Source organism: Aptenodytes forsteri, unplaced genomic scaffold, assembly GCF_000699145.1.
Source record: "Aptenodytes forsteri isolate BGI_AS27 unplaced genomic scaffold, ASM69914v1 Scaffold213, whole genome shotgun sequence".
Taxonomy (NCBI): Eukaryota; Metazoa; Chordata; class Aves; order Sphenisciformes; family Spheniscidae; genus Aptenodytes; species Aptenodytes forsteri.
This window is the reverse complement of record NW_008795522.1, coordinates 1,419,152-1,436,211: the sequence shown is the minus strand read 5'-3', so window position 1 is coordinate 1,436,211 and position 17,060 is coordinate 1,419,152. Positions and strand designations below refer to the sequence as shown.

Genomic DNA, 17,060 nt, shown 5'->3' with positions numbered 1-17,060 from the left:
GCCAGCACTGCCGGTCACCATGCTGCAGAGGTGCATGCCTGTGTTTTTGCAGGAATGTGTGTGCAAGGGGGTGCCAGGGTGCCAGAGTTTCATCCTGAAAACAACATCTTCACTGGTGGCCCATGGGAGACCCTGTCAGGGCCACCTTTTACCCAAGAGCTGGGAGATCAGAGGGACCAAGCTCCAGAGCAAAGTGCTGGGCTTGGCCAGCAGCACAGCAACCTTATCCTGGAGACAAGGGCCACCAGCATCTGTGTCTTATGAGCAGATCCCAGAGTGCCAGCAGCCTCTGCAGACCTGGACTGGACTCTATATCAGGCCTGAGGATGGCACTGAGGAATTGCTCCCTGTCCTATGTGGGATGAAAGAACTTGGCTGTAGGGGCTTAGAGACAGCCCTACCACAGACAAACAAGCCCCAGCACTGCCCTTCCCTCCAACCCTCCATCTTCTGACTGAGAAGTCTTCCTAAGATGACCAGCAGTGCAGTATTTAACAAGGTGGCCACATAAACTTGCCCGCAGTAGGGACCAGAGTAAACAAAGAGCGTTCTTTCCTGAAGTATCAGCCTGTCAGACAATGCAGAAGCTCCCTTCCTCAGGAAGGCTGAGGCTGAGACTGTATCTGCCCTCTTAGTGTAGTGGGCACCCCTCCCATCTGGGTGGCTTTGAGCTCAAGGGGGTCCCTGAGGATGCAACCAAGATGCAAACCCCTGGGGCCACCCTTCCTGCCTCTTGCTGGCCCAGTCCTGCACAGACCTGCTGCCTCCTCGCTGCCCTGTTCCTCCAGCACTGGGACAAGCAAGGGACAAGCTCAGCATGGCATCAGGGCGGATACCACAGAGCTGCCAGCACACGTGAGTCATTGGGCATGTGTCAGTGACATCCGTGCACCCACACTCACCCCCAACCTGCCCAACTGCTAGGCGCCTGTGATGGGGAGGACGGAGACGGCTGGACCCCTGTAGACCTTGTAGGCCCCAGGGAATATCCACAAAACCTAGCGGCACCCAAAGGTGCAGAGAAACGGGGCTCCGATCCCCAGAGCTGGGCTGTCCAGAGGCCCTCACTGTACCCGAGAGGCACCACGGGCATGTCCTGCTCCTCTGCATGGAGCACAGCGAGCAGGAGACCAGAGGGCAGCACCGTACTTTGGGAGCTGGATTTTGGCCCTTTTTCCCCAAAGGGAATGGGAACCTTTCACCAAAACATGGCTTTATCCAAGAAACAAGGTCAAGCTGCAAAAGTGGTGTGGAAAAAACTTTTATGGAGGCCAAGAGCTCCCTGTGTGCTGTCAGTTTTAGTGATCTGTGGCCCAGGGTGATTGAAGAGATTTGATAGCCATTTCAAAGGATTTGGGATCCCCTCAGCAGTAAGACCCTTCCTCCTCCTGCCAGGTTCTGCCTTGGTCATGAAACCCTCTTGAAAGCTGCAGCGAAGGATGCAGATGCACTCCCTTTGCAAAATGACTTTGTTTGGTTGCCCTGGGACCTGGGTCACTCCTGTACCTCAGTGAGACCATGCACAGGGGTAAAAGGAGGAAACAGACACTGAGACACAGTGTATCCTCTGCCTCTGAAGCAACACAACACCAAGGTACTCATGCTCAGGGAAGTACCCCAGAAAACCCTGCAACACTTTCTCTCTGCCACTCATGGACCTCCCCATGCCACTGGCTTGGCTCTATCAGCCACACATGTACCTGTGCCAGCTGGGACCAAGAATGACACCCAGGACGGAGCCCCTGGGAACAACACCTGACCCCTTTAGGCTTTTCCTTATCCAGAAAGCACTGATGGAAACCGAAGGGACTGTCCTGGCCATGGGGACTCATCCAGGATGGAGGGAACGCAGGAGGGAAGCAGGGGTGTGGTGCAGGGATGTGCCATGGCTGAGGCTCCCAGGGGCAGAAAAATCCTCACTGCTGAGACCTCTTCACCCTTACATGCATCTGACGGTGCACGAATGGACCTCAGCGTAGTTCCACCTGGCCAGCATGGCTCCTGTTCCTCCCCTCTGCTGAAGCACCAGCAGGTTGAGACATGACAACGGAGGTGCATTTGGGGGGAGACAGAGCATGGGAGGCCACAGCCCAGTGGAGACTCGGAACACAAAAGACAAGGCGCTGGTGGAAAATGACGCATGAGCTGGTGGAGATAGACTGGATGTGAGGGAGACCAGGAGCAGACGGAGCAGGTACACACCACTCATCCCAGAGCACTTTTCAGCTCTCAGCACTGCTCCTGCAGCAACCTTCCCCCCCACGACTCGTTGCACCCACCCACACAGCTGCTGCCCACCTGGGAAGGGCACATGCACCTCCTCCTGCCTGCCTGCAGGAGCACACGGGCAGGATGCACACCCACATGTGCAGAGTGAACGTCCCTGTTTACACACCGGTGTCCACCCATGCAGGCAAAGGGCATGCAAATACCTCACTGACCTCTGCAGAGCAGTGAAGTCCCAGAGGTGCACACGCACACACTTTTGTGCACGCTACTTCTGGCCACCTCTGTGCCCCAGCTTGGAAGACGATGCTGCCACCCCACTCCTCCTGAGGGACACAGGCTGGGTCTGCAGAGGGGTGCAACAGTGGAGCTGCTCTGGCTGGTGGTGCAAGGCAAGGGGCCCTGCATCGTTATTCAGCCATGCTCATCCCGTGTTGCACCATCAGCTCTGCACCGGATGCATCAGGCTGGCCCAGGGTGCAGAGCACGGGGCAGCCGCTGGGTCCTACAAGAAGGGGCTGCTGGGGCCGTGGAGGACCTGCGGTAGGGCCTGGCTTCGAGGGAAGAGGGTGTCCAGGCTGGGGGCAGACCCCCACCCAGGGACAGTTTGCTGTCAGGGTAGGACGAGGACTCCAGGGCAGTCACCTCCATCGCAAGCTGCCACAGGCAAAGAGGAACCGGGCAGACTCCAGAGGGAAAAGCCCAGAAGGGAATGGGGGGAAGCAGCACTGAAGGCAGTGGATCTGGGGTGGGTCCCATAGGGCCACAGCTGTGCCCCTTGCCATCTTCCCTCCCTCCCCTGTGGGGCAGGAGGGGTCAGGGCCCAGAACAGGAACGTCCCTTGTCCCCAGCACTCCTCTCTGTTCTGACCTTGGTGGCAGTGGGGTGTCAGTGCCTGGATCCCTCAAGGATGGCCATCATCCTTGTGCTCTCACAGCCCATGTGGAGAGCAGGACTACTGCAGGGACAATAGCCTCCCTGCTGCCGGATCCCTCCCCTGCTTTACTGCAGAAGCCCCAGCCTTGTCCTGTCCCCAGAGGCATCCCACCCTCACAGCATCCCCAATGCCCAACATGGCGAGTAGGATGGGTGAGTGTGGCGTTTGTGTTTCAGGAGATGATGATGATGTCCAGAGTGGTGCTGGGACAGCGAGGAGTGGTGATGGAGGGGCAGATGCAGAGGGAAAGGTCCCAACTGTTATCACATCAGCCATCCACCCTGGCCCAACGTGAGGTGCCCAGAGATGTGCCAGGCATGGGATCCCGTGTGTCCCCTGTCTGTGGACACCTGTGCATTAGGGTCATGAGTTGGGGATATATGACTGGGGAGGTTTGTGGCAGAGCCTGAGGGGTCTTCGAGGGGCTGTATGGCTGTGGTTTTATTTTCGGCAAGCCCAGCAGGACATGGGGACCCTACAGCACTGGTGCTTCAGGGAGGGAGATCTGGATTTATCCCTGACTGGTACTGGTGCATTGTTCACTTGCATTTTATGACTCCACTTCCATGGGGTCATCTTGCACCCCGAGCATCCTCTGGCCATATCCTCATAGTCAGTTCCCTTCGTGCAAAGAGCAGCTCCCAGCTTCAGACTGGGAGTTTTTCTCCCCACTAAAGCCCAGCCAGTCCTTGCTCCCATTTCTGCCCTCCAGCCTCCCGAATATGATCCTGCTCTCCCAGCCGCCCTACCCTGATCCACACACCCCAGCACCTCTCCTCACCCTCTCCAAACAGCAGTGTAGCCGCAAAGTCATCTGAGCCCAGGCAGGCACCAAACTAGCAGCCAAAACGCAGATGGTGCCCCATGGTCTCACTCCCCCAGGATTGCCTACCGCGCCATGGCCTCGTCTCGCTGGGCCTCCGTCACATTTGGGTCCAGCACACAGACAGGGCTGGTCTTGCTCCTGCTGACACAACTGGGAGCTCAGGACATCCTGCAGGGTTTTGGAAACTAGCCCATCTCCTTCGCTGCCTAAACATCGCTCATGGGCTTGAAGGTGAAGCGGCTGCCTCGGGATTCAGCAGACTGTTAAAACCAGCCGATCAGCTCCCAGCGGGCGTGAGAAGGACTATGCAATTAGCCTGAGCATCCCGCAGAGCTGGCCGCAGGGGGTGCGAACAGCCCAGTTACAGCATGGCACTGGGGGGCTCTGCGTCACGCGCCTGCTGGCCTGGGGACAGCCAGGACCCGGGAGCTGAGCAAAGCACCTCCGCAGATTGCTTTTCCCGGAGAACAATGTCTCGCTACTCCAGTTTCCTCCGCGTGAGCGCATTCCCAAGGACAGCCCCGGCACTCTGTGCCATGGCATGCAAACATCTGCCACGCGCAGCCTGTGTCGGCAGGGCTGGGGGAGCACAAAGCCCGCAGAGGAGCGCTGCACATGAGCCCAGACCCTCGGGCATCCCGCTGGGATGGAGCTGATCCTGAGGAGGGAGAGCCAGAGGGAGTGGACGTGTGACCTTCCTCCCCGTTGCCAGTGACGGTCTGCGTAGAGTTTGCTCCTGCTGCTGCCCGGCTCTGGCTGGAAGCAATTAAGCAATTGCTGTTTCATTTTTTCAAGGCATCCACCACTGATATTGCCAGACCCTGCACTCCTACCCCTCTCCTCAAGGAGAACCAAAAGGATAGTTTATCACCTGAATTTCTTGCTTAACTGTTTTTTCTTTTTTTCTTCTTTGAATGACAGCTGAGCAGAACCACTTTTGGTTTCTGGAGTTAGATATTCTCCCACATCTCCTGCAAACAGGCCGAGCTTTCCTCCAACTTTGCAAACAGAAAGGCAGAGGCAAAGCAGGTGAACCACCAGCCCCATCTGTGTGGGGCTAGCAATGATGCAAGGTTGGTGCCGCTGTGGGCTAAAGAGGGGTGCACGGGCACAGGAACAGGCCCCCTGGGAAAGGTGTTCTAGCATGAAAGTGCTTTATATCAGCATGGTTTATTCCTCTCCCCATGTGGGAACAAGCTCCCCCCATTCATTTTAGCTTCATGCATGGAGGATTGCTCCTAAGTGGAGTAGTGAGGGTAGCGGGGATCTAAGCCACATCTCCAAGGTGCTGAGACTTTGACTCTATCCAACAAATTCCAGAGGAGAAGCCACAGAGGCACAGCAAGAGCCACGGGGCTACTTGGTCACCCAGGGCACACTGCTGCACCGCAAGGGGACACGGTCCCAGCACCAGCAGCAGCATCTTGCTCATCCACGTGTTGCTTGGGCTTGTCCTGCACTTCCCTGTCTGCTTCCGAGAGCGCTGTGTTTTTGGAAAGGCTGCCTGGAAACCTTTGCGTGCCTCAGTTTCCCCTGGGGAGCTAGCTGTCTGCCTCGCACGGGAAGCCTGGCAGGGTGGCAGCAAACAGTGGCCTGCCCCAGGCCAAGAGACACACACGTGTCTTCTCAGGAGGCTCTAGACCACAGCGCCTGCTTGCAAAGCACTGTGAGGTGTGTGGGCAGGAAGAAGGCTCCCAGGAACAAGGGACTACTCTCCATCCCCAGAGCACACGGGACAAAGCAACTCCCTATGAAGAAGGCACAAAAAGACCTGAAAATCCTGAAGACCCATCACATCATTCATATCCTGGGTCCCTTGGCATGCTGCACCCTGTAGCAGCAGGGGCCTCAGCACCCAGCGGCGTGGGCTGAGCCTTGCTGCCTGCCCCAGCAAAGCTCGGTTGGATTTGCTTTGCACAGCCCTGCTGTCTCCAGCCCCCGGGCTGTTTTCTTGTGGGGGCACTGAGCGCGGTGACCTCTCACCGGGTGCAGGGGCCGTTATCAATAACAGGAAACGAACTTGTCAGGAGGGGCAGGAGGGAGAGAGAGACCCAGAAAGAAAGGAAGCGGTTAGAAAGTAGTCACTTCCATTTTTGCTGCGAGAGTGCCTGCGCCCACGCGCCACTGGGCTCAGGGGAAGCAGTGCTGGCTTTCTGCAGGCTTATCTGGTCTGGGATCGGCAGTGAGTTTTTCACGAAGAGCGCACAGATCCCGTCCTAGCCTGTGATAACAGCTAGAAAAAAGATAGTAAACCAGGGATGGTTAAAAATAGCCCGCTCTCAGCCGACGTCCGGTGCAGAAATAGGTGCAGCAAGTCAAACAGATGCTGAGTTTGTCACTCCACGGGGGCTAAGTTTCTTAACCTCACTAAAAACAGCCCATGCATGTGATGCTGGCTGTACCACCTGGCCCCAGCACAGGATGGACATGTGGATGCAGCTACCTGGGGCCAAAGGGCCTTGCTGCTGCATGGCGCAGGTCAGGGAGGATGTGCCAGCAGCTCTGGGTCGAGTCTTGGAGGTGGGGATGAGCTGGGGTTGTCTGAAAGACCAGTGGTACAGGGTGAAGCCAACCCAAGAGCCTGGCTCCTCCAGTTCCCAGCTGCTGGAGTGTCGGCTGCTGCTGCTCGACAGGAGGCATCTTTTCTCCGTGCAGATACTTGCATAACTCACCCCAGTGGCCTCTTCCTCTTTTCTTGGGCAAACTGTAGAGCTGAGGCCTGTCGGATCTTTTAATGAAAGCCATGTTTTCCAGAGCTTTCCATGCTGTTTTCCTGCACTCTCTTAAAGTATCTTTTTACGGTGAGAGAGCCCACAGAAAAGCTTTGCTACCCCCTGCAAATGTGAATCCACTGCCATATCTCTATTATACAGCACCCTGCAAGATCCCCCTTGAGCACAGAGAGACATTCAGCCCCCTCACCCTGAATCCCACCGAGACAATCCTGTCTTAACACAGCAGGGCATGTCCTACAGACAGGACCCGCACCCGGGCAGCCAGGATCATGTGGGATACATTGCATGTGCAAATGAGACAAATTCTCTAAATTCAAGTCCTTGATCCTGTAGTTTGGCACTAGGCTGCCAGCACCCACGCCTGGCTGATGGTGCATGCGTTGATCTGCTCCCAAAGGAAGGTTCTTCAGTTGTGGTGCATCTTGCAAGAGCCAGAGCCCCATGACAGCCATGGCAGGTCCCATCTCTTCAGCCAGAGGAGAGACTCACCATAGATGTGCCGAGGCAGCCAGAGGGCAGCAATGCAGAGATGACGGGGATCCGCACAGTGCAGCTCCTCCAGCACGCAGCCAGCCGCCTGCTGAGGCAGGGCCATGCGTGCGTGCGAGTATGTGGGCCTGTCTGCTCTTGAAAGCTGTTTTGGATAGTGCTCTCTGGCCTCAGAAAATCAGGAAGCTGCCACGCTGGGCTGTGCATTGCTCCTGCTGAGCAATGCCTCCCGAGTCCCCTTGGTCTCGCTGCAGCCGTGCGGCCATAGGTCTGAGCCACAGGAGCTCGCAGCACACAGGGTCTGTTTTATCCCGGCTCCAGGTATCAGAAATATTCCTGTTGGCTCACTGTGGGGAAGCCATGGTGCTGGAAGCCACAAATGCCCCAGATCCGGAGGAAAAGCTAAGAAACTGCAAGCTTTTTAGGTTTTTTTTCTTCTTCTGTTAGGGTCAAGGGGTGTCCCCAGATGCTCTGGGGCAGGGGACACCTTTCCTGCCAGCAAGTGCAGGTAGCAGAGGATGGAACCATGGGGCTTTCATCACTGGAGGGTAAATCAAGGCAGCAGCTGGTGGCATCAGAGCCCCTGACGCAGCACAGGTGTCGGGCTTTTTGCCCGTGAAAGCCTCACCTTGCCAGCACTGGATGAGCTGCAGCGGCAGACAGCAGGACCCTCCACCACCCAGGGCTGCCAAACACCCTTCCCCTGCTCCCGCCCGGCATGGGCACGGGGTCAAGCCATGGGGCTGGATCAGGGCAGTGTTTGCAGTAACCCTGAATAAGGCACTGGGTCTGCCACCACGCGGGAGAGCAGCAGGTCACGGTCGTGGTGCCTGGTGGGCAGGTCACTGCGCAGCGCTACAGTTTCTGGTCCACCAGCCCATCCTTCTCCACCCACAACTCACCTCTGGTTTATGGGGGACATTGCACCCTATGAACAAGGGCTGCTGGACTGTGTGCGCATTTTGGGAAAGGCTGTGCCCCTCTATAATGCAGAGCCTGCATGTGGTGCTGGGGCCCAGGTCTGTGATACCAGGGTAGGGCAGGAGGGATCCGTTCTGCTGGCTAGTGGGGGAGAGGATGGGGAAGCACTGTCTGAACACCCACGGGGCTGTGGAGAGGGGTGCAAAGCCAGTGAGCTCTGCTCTCAGCTGGGGCAGGTCACCCCCACCCTGCCATGCCACCAGCCAGCCTGGCACCATGACACCACAGCAGAACATGTCCCACTTGGTGGGCATCACCCCTGCCAGGGGGCATCTCCACCTTCTCTCACAGCCCCCCAGGCAGCTGTGCCTACCCCTCTTCTGTGGGTCTCCTGAGCCTCTCCCCAGACATGAGAGTCAGCAGCGAGGCCACCTCAGCTGGACTTTGGGGTCACTCCACTTTGGGGAGCTGGAGTCCAGCCAGGGGGACCCTGCAGAGCTCAGATGCAGCAGCCTGCAGGCACGTGCTGAGCGGGGGCCCTGCTGCCTGCTCCTGCCAGGGAGGACATGCTGTGTGTTGGGCCGCATCCTGCAGCACTGGCTGGGTCTGGGCCCAAGGGTGCTGACAGGAGCCCCCTGTGTCTGCCTATTTCTCCATTCCTGCAAGGGCCTGGTTTATGTTTCTGTCACGGTCAGCGTGTAAGGATCCAGGATGGACCCTGAGGAGGTCCAGATGGATCCTGTCTTCCACGAGGAGCCAGGACTGATTCAAGCAGTGACAGCTGCCCTGTGTGTCAGCGTCCTCTCTGCCTGCCTCTTCTCCATGGGTCAGACAGTCCCCAGGGGCTGACACTTACAGGCTGGCTTTCAGGGCAGACTCTCTGCCAACAGCCTCTTTTTAATAATGCTCAGCAAAGGAGGGGAGAGATTATGTTCGTCAACTGGGAAAATATCTGTGTTTCCCTGGAGACCTGGTGGGATGGTCCCACCGCCCCTGCTCCTGGTACCATCCAGGACAGAGGGGAGGTCAGTGACAGGCAGGGGAAGAAGCAGGAGAAGGTGGGCAGGGGGCTCTGGGCTGGGGCAGAGGAGCGGCAACGGGTGCTGGGTGGGCAGCACCACCAGGTAGGGTGACCTTACCTGTGTGCACAGCTGCAGACAGTCTCTGGGGGAGAAAGGATGGACCCAAGGCTGGAATGACACCGAAATTGTACAGGGCTCTGCTCAGGACCCTAACACACAGTTGGAGTGCAGGGCTTGGCCTGGGAGGAGCAGGGGTGATGGAGATGGAGACACTCGCTCCACACTCCTGGGAAATATAGCAGTGGTGTGCCACAGGGTATCCTGCCCTTGTCCCCTGCCTTCAGCAGCATCCTGCATGAACTGCAGCACCGAGCCATTCCTGCTCACAGCAGAGTCTGTCGGAGCAGCGCTGAGCCCAGGAGCTCCCGTGCTCCCCGCACAGGGCTGAGCGTGTGGAGCAGGTGGCCATGCATGTGATGAGTTTGTCAGGCTATGGAAAGCTGTCCATAAGAAATACCAGCGAGGCTGCGTAAACAAGCGCTGTCCAGCCTGTTTTGACCTAGGAAAGACCACACGTTCATGGATACTTTCAGCCCAGAGGGGAAGAGAATAACACTGTATCCTGCTGCAGGTCTCCGGTAAAGGTCACAGCCGATCCTAGACCCAATCTTTTGTGACCTCTTTCCCTGCCAGATGTCAAGCAGGAGGAACTTGCCTCCCCGGTGAGGGTCTGCTCTGCGACCAGGCTCTGCACGGACAAGTCCTCTGCCCCAGTGGTGCTGGAAGAGCTGCTTAGAAAACAGGAAACCACTTGACCAGGAAAAAGCAGTGAAACATTCCCTTATTCTGCAATGTTTGTTGTTTTAGGCTCTCCCAGCCAAGCAGCTCAAGCCGAACGGCAGCCCGGCTGATCCCCCCGAGCCTCGTGGGGCAGTCCCTCCCGGCCCCTGCAGCCAGCCCGGCCCAGCTGCACCACCCACAGGAGAAGCAGGACAGCGTGGCTTCACAGCCCAGATGCCAAACTCGCTGCTAATGACAGCCCAGGGAGGGATGAGGAGGCTCAGAAAAGCTTGATGCGTCCCCGTTACCAGCCTGCCGCCTGCTCTCCCTCCCTCCCCTCCAGCAGCAGAGCACCTCTGCTTCCCGGTGCATGGATGGTAAACTGAGGCAGGGCGGGTGTGTCCCAGCTCAGAGGTGAAAATAGCTTCTGCCAGTGCTTTGGGTAGGGACCAGCTCTCCAAGTCTGGCATCTGGGAAGGTCTCCAAGCCCCACAGACCCTCTGTGCCCCCAAACCCTCAAGCCAGGATGTTCAACTCCATGGACACATCATCGGGGACCCCCAGACAGGCAGGGCTGAGCTCCAGGTCACTCTGTAAGACCCAATGAATGGTGCCACCATCCCAAGTCAAGCAGCAGAGGCTGCGGCTGAAAGGACAGGAATCTGGAGCAAAACTCTCAACAGGCAGCGGTGGAGGGGGCTGATCCTGCATCCCTCTGCGACTGCCTCACCCCTACTCCAGAATTGCAGCACCCGCCTGGTGAGGCGAAGCTTGTGCCAGCAAAGCCTTTAGGAATTGCCAGCCATGAGACGCGTACCCGTGGCCAAATCATGTCCCAGGAAGCAGCTTCCACTGCAATGGGTGAATGCCACCTACGGCAGCGCCCCAGGGAGCAGCCAGGCTGCATCTGTGCCAGCCCCAAACGTGCGTCAGCCTGGGGAGGGTGGTCTTGGGGGAGCCTGCAGCTGAGCTGGAGGGAGTAGAGCCAGGGTGGGGGTCTCCCAGCTGCTCCTGTGAAGCAGCAGAGCTGCCTTCTTTTGGGGGCTGGACACAGAAAGCAGCAGGCGCCACTGGCAGCCAAAGAGACGGGCTTGTGTTGTGTTTGGCTCCGGGTGCTGCGGGACATGCCAGGGGGAAGCCAAGGAGCTGCAGAAGCAGGCGCTGCCAAGGCTGCAGACGTGCTGCGGGGAGGGGAGCACCCCTTGGTGCCATGCCGTGGTGGACCGGGACTGCCACGGTGCAAGGAGAACCACAGGCAGACATTGGTCTCTCTGCTGAAGGACCAGCTCTGCCCTTGCACATCCCCATCCTGCACCCGTCCCCGTGCCCTGAGACACTCCAAAGTGTCACAGCTACGGGGACATGTGTGAAAAGCCTCGGCCGGCACAGCCTGCCAGGGTCCAGTGCTTGCAGGGCAAGCCGGTCGGCAGCTCGGTACGGCGGCGGCGTTGGTGTTGCTGCAGGCAGCAGTCTGCTTGCAGGGGACGTGGGAGAGGGAAAACAGCCAGGCAGCAAGATGGGACAATGCCCTGCCTTCTCCCTGAGCTGCCAGGCAGGCCTCCCGCCCCGGGGACATGGAGGATGGGCAGGCCTTGTGTTTACTCCTCCAAAAAAGAGACCTTCCTCCTGAAAACAAAACCTTTTGTGTGCAAATGCAGCCATCTGGCAGGTTTGTTTTTATACAGGAAACTTTGAACCAGAGGGCCGTGGCTGGTTTCATTTTGAGGTGAGTTTTTCAGTTCATGGCAGTATTTGGAAACTGAGCCGCTTTCCAAATTTGGAGGCTGTGTTTTCACGCAGCTGCTGAGCATGGCAGCAGTGTCCAGGGCTTTCTCCTCTCCCTGCAGCGCAGGCAGGCTGGTTTGGACTGAGCCAGCATTGCCTTCCCTCTCCCTTTTCTCTGCAGAGAGCTTTGCCCAGCTGGGGGGAATCGGGGGGGGGGGATCCACCGGCAGGGATGGGTGCCTGTGGTGCGAAGGCTGAGACCCTGAGCAGCAGCTGAAACACTTGGGACCCTTGTGGGACTGGAAAGGGTCAGATGCAGAAGTCCCCCTCCATGCACTGCACAGCGGATGTGGGAACCCGCTGCTCCCACGTGGGGCTAAGCCAGGCTAATCCTGCCAGCCGCTTGCGAGGACACCAGAAATGTGAGCTCCAGGCCTTGTTTTCAGCTGGGACTGCAGGAGACGAGTCCTCACGCTTACTGACATGGCCATTGCACCTCCTCCTGCCGCATCCATCAAGATGGGAGAGGGGATGCCTTGGACCTGCTCCCATGGTCCCGGCTTTCCTCCGAACCCACTGGCAAGACCCCTCTCCTTACCCCCAGGGACCAGCTGGCCACTCACTCACAGGGTGAGGATAAGTGCCATCCTGGACAAGCTCTTGGGATGCTCTGTGCCTCCTGAGCCAACTCACCAGCTCCTCTCCACCTCCCCCTTGATGTGGGGCTGAGAAGGACCGGGATGTTCTCACTCCAGGGTGGTGGCTGGTCTGATGGGGCTCAGGGCAGCAAAGCCTTTAGCAATCACAGTCCACAGACACCTTCAGGGCTGAAGCGTGAGTCTGGGCATCTGCACTGGTTCCATCATGGCCTCAGGACCCTCTCTGCCTCCCTTTGCAACCGCAGCATGAAGGGATGCTCGCCGGCTCCAAGGGTCCCATCACAGGGTGCCCCCAGCACCAGGGCTGGCTCCGCAGCACGTGGTGCAAACCCAGGCAAGGTGCAGGGAGACGTGAGCCATGCCCAGCCTGCAGCATGGCATGCATCTCCCGCCCTCCCCGGGGCGCAGACCCCTGCCCTCACCAGGCCACAGCAGACACCTCCATCCAGCTGATCCCTCCTCCCTGGCATCCTGCAGCTGAGACGCTAGGCGAGCCCAGGCGGGCCTTCCCCCAGGACCAGCCCAGACTTGAGCGTCAGGGCCGTGCACAAGCAGGAGTAAACGGCAAGCAAGTGTGAGTGGGACGAGCCAACACCGCGCACGCCAGGCTCGCAGGGACGGGCTGTGGACCACACCAGGGATGCCCACCGGAAGAGGTACTGCTCCCACTCCTTGCCCCCCTCTCTCTTTTCCCAGCCGTGCGGTTGAAGCCGGGATGCATGTGGTGGGGAAAGGAGTTCAGACCCTCCTGTGCTCTGGCCCAGCAGGAGCAAACCCCATTCCACAGCCCTGGGGCGGGCAGCTGGGGATGGGCAGCCTCTGTGCATGGCTGTGCCAGAAGCAGAGCCTGGCAATACGTGGCTGTGCCTGCGCAGGGGGGATCTCATGCCCGGGCTCCCCAGCATGGCGATGCACAGGTGGGCACCGGGAGCTACTTCGTGGGTACTTCTTGGCTCCGTGAGTGTGGCGTCCGGGCACCTTTGCTGTCAGCCTGTGCTGGCACTGCATCCCAGGGCGGGAGCAGAACCCTGTGGAGCTCTGCAGGCTGTTGGCGATGGAGTGGGGGGGTTTGGGGGGCCATCCATGTGCTGCCCTAGCACTGCTTGCAGTAGGTGTGGGACAGGCACTCTCCAGGCTGCTATCAGCCCTCCTCACCTGGTGCCTCTTGCCCCGGTCAGGGGAAAGGGAGTCCTGAGCCTGCTCAGCCCCAGGGGCGGCACCCACACCCCGGGGGGGCAGAGCAGGTCTGCCCGGCTCTGCCGGCTTTGGGCGTGCTCTGAGTCACCCGCAGCCCTGCTCTTCCCAGGTCTGCAGGCGCCTGGTTCGCACCTGCAGGCATCCTGGGCTCTGCTGCCAGGTCTCATCCGTCACTGGCAGTGAGTGGGGGGAGCACAGAGCATCACCCAAACAGGGGAGTCACTCCTGCACCTCCCAACCGTCCAGCAGCATGGCCAGTGCGGCTGTGCCTGCCCTGGGCACAGCTCTGCCCTGCAAGGAAGGGTGACGTCCCCCACCGCCTGCCTGCCCTCCCCTCTCTGCAAAATGGGAAGAGCTCCAAGGTTTGAAAGCGCAGGGCAGGAGGCAGGCAGCGGCACTGGCAGGACTGGAAATGATGGAAATGATTAAACATTTGCAAAGGGTTGAAGGAAGAGCATCCCAGTGCTCTGGGGTTTAGGGTTGGAGAACGGTGGCGTGTGAACCTTGCAAAGAGAGAGGTCCCAGCAGCACCTGCATCCTCCGCAGGCTCTGCCCCAGGAACAGCCTGTTCCCCTTGTTCCTCCCTCACAGCCCCAGGCAGTGCTCAGCACTTCAGAAGTGGCAGAGGGGAGAAATTGTGGTCTGGGGCAGTTCACAGCACTGGTGGGCACAAGGAGAGACAGGGACCGGAGGGACAGGGACCGGAGGGATGTTGCTGCTGGGCCGAGGCAGGATGGGAGCCCCAGAGCTGCTCCCAGCCCAGTCCCAGTAGCACCAGTACCCCATATCATGGGCCCCCTGGGCAACATGTTGTCGCAGGGTGCCAGGTTGGATGCAAGGGGTCCTGCCCAGGGAGGGTTGGCAGAGCTCCCATGGGGACAGCAGGGCTGCACATCCAGACAAGGGTACAGGCTCCTCCATGCAGTAACAGCATTGCTCATGGCATAGTGCCAGGCCCTCTCTGGGTGGCAGCATCCCTCAGGGAGTGGCAGCGTCCTTGACCCACATGCTGTCCCCTGGCAGCAGTGTGCAGGGACCTTGCTGGGCTCTGCCTGTGCCCAGCCTCACGAGTATTGCCTGCTGGCTGTCACCACACACAGACCCTGTGACACCGGGGATGGTCAGGTGCCGCAGGCACGCACTCTGCTGCCCACCCTGCTCATCCTCACCCCAGCTGGCGCTTCCCAGGGAGGTTCCCTACTTCCCCCAAGTGTGGAGGGCCATGCTCAGGTCTGGGACATGCCTGAGCAGGGACAAGCCCTGTGCCACCAGCTCCGTGCCCAGGGCACCTGGAGTAAAGGCCAGTGCATGGAGTACAAAGGCAAACTGGGGGTGGACTCTGCTCTGGTCTGAGGTTGGCACTGCCCAGGAGGACCACCTGGAGCCTTTGCCAGACAGGGCCTTTGCCACTGCACTGTGGCTACTGTCCCTCAGCATAAGCAAGACCTGACACCACAATGATGGGCATGCTGTCAGAGGTTCCCTTTCCCGTCTCTGCTCCAGACTGGATGATCCCACTGGGACCCCAGGCAAAGACAATGTCCCAGCCTGAGGCTCTCATCCTTGCAGGAAGCGGTGGCTTGGCTGCACAGACCCCGCGGTGCCACCCCAGCTCTGACCGGCACAGCTTTCGAGCGCTCATGGTTGGCGGGGCCTCCCCCATCCCCCTGCTCCTTGTGGTAGCCTTTGCTGCTTCAAGGAAAATGTGATGACTCGGCAGCCCCTGAGTTTCCAGGCCGGGTTCCAGCTGCTGGGTGGAGAAACCTCCTGCAGTTGTTTTTGGGTCTGGCACAGCCAAAGGCGTCACTGTCGGGGGGACCGGAGGGGAGATCTGGCATCCCCAGCTGAAGGCGGGCTCTCTCTCTGTCCTTGCCTGTGGTGGCATGGTGTCACCAGGGTGGCCGCAGGGAGGGCAGTGCCGGACCTAATGAGCAGCTTCTTCTGTTCAGTATGGGAGGCTGCTGAGCCCTGCGGCGCCAGGGACAGGGCCTGGGTTTGACTCCCACCAGCGCTTTGGGCTGTTTCCACCGCAGGCACAGCCCAAAGTCCCTGAGCTCAGGGAGCACAACTGCCGGGTCCCAAGGTTTAAATTAGTGGGGTTGGTATGGAGGTGTCCCCATGGCCAGTGGGGTACCAGTTCTGCCTGCCCCGTGATGAGCCACCAGCAGCATTTGGAGGCTGGGAAAGCCGCTGGGACACCTCTGGGACCGTGCCCAGAGGTCAGTCCCAGCCCAGCAGGCAGCAAGGCATGGTGCTGAGGCATCCCCGCAGCGTGTCCTCTTGCCAGGCGGGGGGTCACCTCTCCTGGATGGGGAGGTGTGGGGCAGAGGCACAGCATGGCAGTGGGCTCCAGGGGGATGGAGACACCATGCTCCAGGAGTCCCTGCTCTGCTCCCCAGCCCAGAGGCCAGGGCAGGCAGGACAGACCCTTTGGTCCTTGGGCAAGCCAATGCCTGGAGAAACTACCTTGGTGGTGGAGTTGTACCCCCACGCAGGGCCATGGCAGCAGAAGTTGATTTCCAACAAGCTCCTGAGATGCCACATCCCACCTACCTCCCTTGCAACTCCATTCCACTGAGCTGGGGTGGCTACAGGTGGAGATGACCAGCTTTGCAGGGAGGCTGGTGGCAGGAGCATCAGGGCTGCGGGCAGGCAGGTGAAGCGAGTGCACGTGGGCTCAGTTTGCTCCCCAGCTGGTCAGGGCAGACTCAGCCCAGCTGGAGTTTCCCAGGACTCCAGAGAGTGGGTTTGTCCTCTTGCTGGCCCAGAGCTGCTCTTTGGTGTGCTTTGAAGCTAGAGGAGCCCCACCTTGACTCTGTAGCCTGTCTGTGCCACTGCAGGGGACACTGCCTCCTGTCACCTGCCTTAGATACTGGGGGATGCAAAATCTCTTCCCAGGGTTTTCCTTGATAATCAAGGGTCCCTCCTGCCCCATCCCCCTGGATCACAATTCCCGGGCCACCAAGGCCCTCCATCCTAACCTCCAACCCTTGCTTCATCAGCCAGGGGCTCCTCCAATTCAGCTCTGCCATCACCTGCCACCCTCCGGGGACATCACACAGTCCCATCTGCCCCCAGCCTCCCCTGCCTGCTCTGCCTCTGTCCCAGCCATCCTGACCCTCTAGGCTGCTCATGGCAGCACAGCCCCATGCTCCCCAGCCAACGCAGGGTCACGTCTCCTTGCATCGCTGTGGCAGGGCGTTTGTTGCCTGACAGCCTGCACCACACCACGGACCCGCATCGGGACATCCACCAAAAGCCTCTTTGCAAACGCATTTGGGGACCAGCCAGCTGTAACCTCCCGGATCCCGCCCCGGGCCCCCGGGTAAACCTGGCAAGCCCTTGCTGCAGCGGGGAGCTCCAGCCTCCTCCCAGCTGGCTGCAGCCGCCCAGCTCTGGAAAGGGGCCTTTTAAAACAGTCCCCAGCCCACTGGAGACAGCAGCAGCCAGCCCCAAACCTCCCTCTGCCTCGGCTCGTGGAGGGGGACTCCATCCCCATCCATCTGAGTGGCTGGAGGACGTGACCTCCAGTATCCATGTGCA

The 17,060-nt window shown here is 59.4% G+C and overlaps 1 protein-coding gene across 1 annotated transcript in view; it reads left to right on the top strand.

Moving 5' to 3' along the window:
• Positions 1 to 12,945: 12,945 nt before the first annotated feature.
• The window catches only part of LOC103901088 (receptor-type tyrosine-protein phosphatase V), a 42,503-nt gene continuing 38,388 nt past the window's right edge, over positions 12,946 to 17,060 (top strand). Inside the window, exon 1 of the mRNA XM_019472733.1 lies at positions 12,946 to 12,976. Within this exon, the coding sequence (XP_019328278.1) occupies positions 12,961 to 12,976 (16 nt within the window). The 5' untranslated portion in view covers positions 12,946 to 12,960. The remainder of the gene's footprint in view (positions 12,977 to 17,060) is intronic.